General features: G+C 36.0%; 1 protein-coding gene across 1 annotated transcript; it reads left to right on the top strand.

Moving 5' to 3' along the window:
- The first annotated feature begins 35 nt into the window (after positions 1-35).
- Positions 36-4,608, top strand: LOC116713357 (sperm flagellar protein 1-like). Its single transcript, XM_032553501.1, has 7 exons — positions 36-239; positions 358-469; positions 1,681-1,825; positions 1,935-1,968; positions 3,628-3,700; positions 3,821-3,926; positions 4,362-4,608. The coding sequence occupies exons 1-7, from the start codon at positions 65-67 to the stop codon at positions 4,476-4,478; spliced, it is 762 nt and encodes a 253-aa protein (XP_032409392.1). The 5' UTR covers positions 36-64; the 3' UTR covers positions 4,479-4,608.
- The last annotated feature ends 374 nt before the right edge of the window (positions 4,609-4,982 follow it).

The following is a 4,982-nucleotide window of genomic DNA, read 5'->3' as shown; positions in this document are numbered from 1 at the left end:
TATTCCTTCGTGTTTTCATTCAGAAGCCATTTGTTTGGGTTCAAAAGTGGTTACCTAGCAATCTATGAAACAAACGCATTACCAGACAGACCTAATTGTTTTACGCTCAGAGATGTGTATGGTTCTGGGAATGGATCGTTTACTTAGTGAGAAGGAAGAGCGGGATACGCTTACCTGGATAGATAAAATACCTTTCTCCAGGTCCAAAAAAAACGTCAGCAGGGACTTCAGTGATGGAGGTAGATCTTGTCTTGTGTCTGTAACTGCTAGTTGATTGTTTATTCAGTTTGTATATGTCAGTTTGTGTTTTTATTGACTTGGGTACTCTGTGTATCTACATGCTGGACCCTCCTGCAGTGATGGTTGCGGAGATTGTTAAGCATTATTTCCCAAGGATTGTTGACATTCACAACTATATTGCTTCCTGCAATACGCAGCAGAAACTCAGCAACTGGAACCTTCTCAACAAGTAAGACAGCTTTGTATTTTATTACATCTGATTCATGGGAATTATTTCTGGTATTTGTCTATTAGGGCCCCGATGAAGGTATGACTAAAATAAAATTTGTACCAGTAGTAGTAGTAGTAATAATCTTGTATCATTATATTGTAAAAATACCCAATAATAGCGAGTTTAAGTTTATTAGTAATGACCTCAAGATTAGTATTAAAAACTGATGTTTCCATGTTTATGGATTCATGGTGACAAAGTTCACAGAACAATTGGCCCTCAGCACCATAGATTACCCATCATTTATTCTTGTTATGTTGAAACATTTATGGTGTGTTTGATGCTGAAAAGCAAAATCTTCCCATACTAACCAAAGCACACAGTTATAGTGTCCCATTAGCTTTTAGAATATCCAGCAGCTTCAGGCTTGTCATTGCAGGACAAAAAAGATTTTTCCAAACAACTGGTAATTTAAAACAAAACAAAAAAAAAAAAAAAAACAAGTCAACCACCTTTGTTTTTATTTATTTATTTTTTTTTAAATCCTTTACTTTTTTCTCACTGTGCATAGTAGAAATGTGAAGTTGTCTCCTTGTTAAGCCTGGGGACCAGCGGCTAAAACAAATGGGGCTTTGTCATGTATATGAAGCCGGAATTTATTGATCATCGATTAAATTGTTCATTGCCACTCTGATCAAATCCAAAACAGTAAGCATGAATATAAAATTTAAAAAATGTTTTATTAGAGCTGATAGAAATGTCTTCAAAAGGGAAAAAACAAGTTTTACCTCCATCTATCCATCCATTTTCTTACACCCTTTTACCTAGTGGGGTCGGGAGATGCTGGTGCCAATCTCCAGATAACGTTCAGGGCAAGAGGCGGGGTTCACCCTGGACAGGTCGCCAGTCTGTCGCAGACAAGTTTGACCTATTTTACAAATTATAAAAAAGACAGAAAGACTGGTCTTCAGGTAGTGGACTGGTTTTCTATGCAATGCAAATGTTAAGCTAAATGTTTTTTCTGGGCCTTTTCATCAAGTCATCAGAAAACACCAACATGCACTCCCTCACCCACATCCTGGTAACTGGAGTTACACACAGCCAAGAACAAATTTATGAGCCCCTACTGTAAACATAGCTGTCCATGTGGGCTCATTAGTAAATTGCATGCCGTTTGCTTTCGACTTACTTTTTCTGTAGTAGAAACATATGTTTCTCTGTATGGTCAGGAGGGTGTTTTCCAAGCTGGACTTTTATGTCTCAGAGGACATGGTGGAGAAGATTGTTTCAAGCACTCCTAATGTGATACTGCCAGTGCTGTTGCTCCTCAAGGAGAAGATAGAGAATAAACTGGCACAAGCAACAAGGACACAGGTTTGTATTTGCACAAAAAAACTTTAAGTCACATTTTGTCAAAAACTTTAATGTGGAAGCGAATATAAATTTTTGTGGTCTATTTTTTTTTTATCTCCTTCCTACGTAGCATTACTCTCGGAGACAGGAGAATCTGTTTTCAGGTACTATCTTAATTCTTCTATTGCATCATTAATGTGGTTTTCAAGGGAGCAATTCATCACAAGACAGTGATGAAGAAAAATTACAAAACTATCATAAGGTTGATGACAAAAATTTAATTACACAAGCTTATGTGCTGATTTCAAGTAAAGTGTGATGACTCTGCTGACTTCCTGAATGCCATATATGCAGGATTTAAAACTTTAATGGGGTATGTTGTGGAAAATGTTAGATGACACTGCCCAAAATGTTTCTATTTTTGTCTTTTTGGTCTGAAAAGTGTAAGTTTAGACTTTCTAATGTGGTGCTATACTCAGCTTAACTCAAAGTTTATTTATAGAGCTCTTGTAAAAGCAATGGAAGTTGACCAAACGGCTGAACAAGTCAATAAATGCAAACTTTACAACTGCAAACAAAGCTATGATCGTTGCGAGCAGTGTTTACTCTTTACAAATGATGTGGATAAATGAATTTGAAAATAAGCAAATTTTCTTTTAAAAATATATCAAGTAGAGAATAATATTATTTGGAGTCCAACTCAGGCTTAAAATCTTGTTTTACAGGTGTTAAACTAACAAGACATTTTTAAAATATAAATATTCAGAATAATATATATTTTATCTGTTCCTTTTGCTAAAATTGTTAGAATGTTATTTTATAAACTTAAGTGGAAATAAAATATGTAAAAAAGACCATATTATGACCCACTAGGTCATAAAAAGGAAAACTCCCAGTATAAAAACTAAACACACTGTGGATTTCTAGTGTCTTTATTTTAAATGACAATTCAAATAAAACCACTCAGCTTAATATTCTGATAAAACAAACAGGTCCCCACTAGTCTGTTGTCACTAGTGATCACATACCACCCTGTGAAATAAAGTAAGAAAAAGTTTTGCAACGAAAAATCATTTCCTAGAAAAAAATCTGGGATTAATGAAAAATATGGAAAGAAAAGGGAAACATGATTTAAAAATAATAGATATGAAAACAAAAAATCAAGATTAAGAAAAATATAAATTTTAAGAGGTTTTTATGTTGAGCTGACCAATCAGTACAATCCGTTTTTCAAATGGCCTTTCTGTGTTTCTACAAACTCTTTACCAACTTCCATCACTGCTGTTTCTAGCTCTATCGTGGTTTTTAAATCTATTGTCTTGCCAATCCTGAGATCACTGGTCGTCCTGACAGCCCCCCTCATAGAGCAGCTGCCTCCTTTGAAGACACCAGACCAAAATCTGATTAGAAAACGCCACAGCACGATGGTGTGAATTGGGGATATGCGTCTCTTCCGTTTCCTACACATCGTTTGCCCCAGTAAGCTCACTCTGTGAAGCTGACCTCAGACCACTGCCCCCTCCCTTTAATACTCTCTCGTTTTCCACTTTCATCTGCACCCATCCTCTATCAGCAAGGGGAGCTCGGGTCTCTTTATCAGCTCCTAACATCCAGGTGGTCCTTATCAAGCAGTGAGAGCTCAGCACTGTTGACTGAAAGACAGATTTTCTCTCTCTGTCCTCTTATCTGACATTGTCTGTTTCCTTTTGTATTCCTCATTTATTTGCTAACCTCTTTACTTTCAGTTATTATGCTCACCAGATTTGTCAAATTGAATCTCTTAAGATTTTTTTGCTATTGTTGTGTGCTTTTATTTTTTTTAGATGTAGAAATTCAACAGGCCGAAGCAGGAATTATGGCTCAACTGGAAAAGATGAAGATTCCTGAGCCAACACAGTATGGGAAAACACTTTGAATTGAACCTAAAAGTTTTTGTTTTTAAAAAATCAGTTGCTCTACTTGTGATGACAATTAGAATAAAGCACCGTTTGACTTGCTCATTTTTATATCACAAAGGGAACCGCAGCAACTGATGTTTTCCCCAGATATGTGCCGTTTAACATTGCGGCAAGTCTTGCTGGATAAAGAACTTCTGGTCCTGGAACTTCAGGATATTCTGAAGGTACACTCATGCAAGTTCACTTCAATTCAAACTGCTGACTGGTGAAACATCTGCAAAAACATCCATCTTCCTTTATAATGCTCTTTGTGAGGGGAAGCTTGCTCATGTTGCTGCACAAGTGGGTGTGTGTGTGTGGGTGTGTGTGGGTGTGTGGGTGTGTGTGGGTGTGTGTGTGGGTGTGTGTGTGGGTGTGGGTGTGTGGGTGTGTGTGTGTGTGTGATGTGTCACACCCTGTGTCAGCAGCAGTCCATGAGTCGCCACCGGCTCAGCGGATATAAACCTTTTTTTTTCTTTTGCCACATCTGTTTATAAAGGGAAAAAAAAACAAGCAGAATGATGACCTACATTTCCAATTTCTCCTTCTGGTTCATGCCTCTTTAGCTAAACTACCTCCACATTGACACTTTTTCTCTCTCTCTGTTTTCTTGTATTTAGAGCCTTCAGGTGAAAGTGAACAAGTTGGAGGAGCTCATTCAATTGAAGGACAAGCGCATTGAACATCTGACAAGTCTTCCAGAGGTGTTCAAAACTAAACTATTGCTACCTGGTTAAAAAGGAACTCCCAGTCACTAAAGTTTTATTTTTTCTGGAATATATACTAAAAATACTGAAGATGAGGGAGTATCAATACGTTAATTAATTTGTTTTAAAATGTAATTAATAAAGAACAACTGCATGACCATCCTTTGTTTTATTCTATATTATTTTAAACACCTTTGGCTCTAAATTTTGATAAATTATATTTTGAAAATATACAAGTTAATAGATATATGCAAAAATCATTTGCCCTATTATAAATTTCTCTATTTTCATTCCTTTTCTTCCCATTACCATTTAAAAAAAAATATTCAGTATGAGACAACCACAACCTTAGGAAATCCAAAATGAAGTTTCCAAATAATTATGTAATTTCTTAAAGAAAAAAATATCCAAATAATCTGACTAGTTGTCCTAAAATTAAAATACAAAAACTTTTTATGTAATTGGCAATTAGTCATATTATGTTGCTGCAGTCCCATTAATTCTGCATTATTGAGAGCTTTGGACATGAAAACT

Source organism: Xiphophorus hellerii, chromosome 22 (assembly GCF_003331165.1).
Source record: "Xiphophorus hellerii strain 12219 chromosome 22, Xiphophorus_hellerii-4.1, whole genome shotgun sequence".
Taxonomy (NCBI): Eukaryota; Metazoa; Chordata; class Actinopteri; order Cyprinodontiformes; family Poeciliidae; genus Xiphophorus; species Xiphophorus hellerii.
This window is presented reverse-complemented; position numbering and strand designations above follow the sequence as displayed.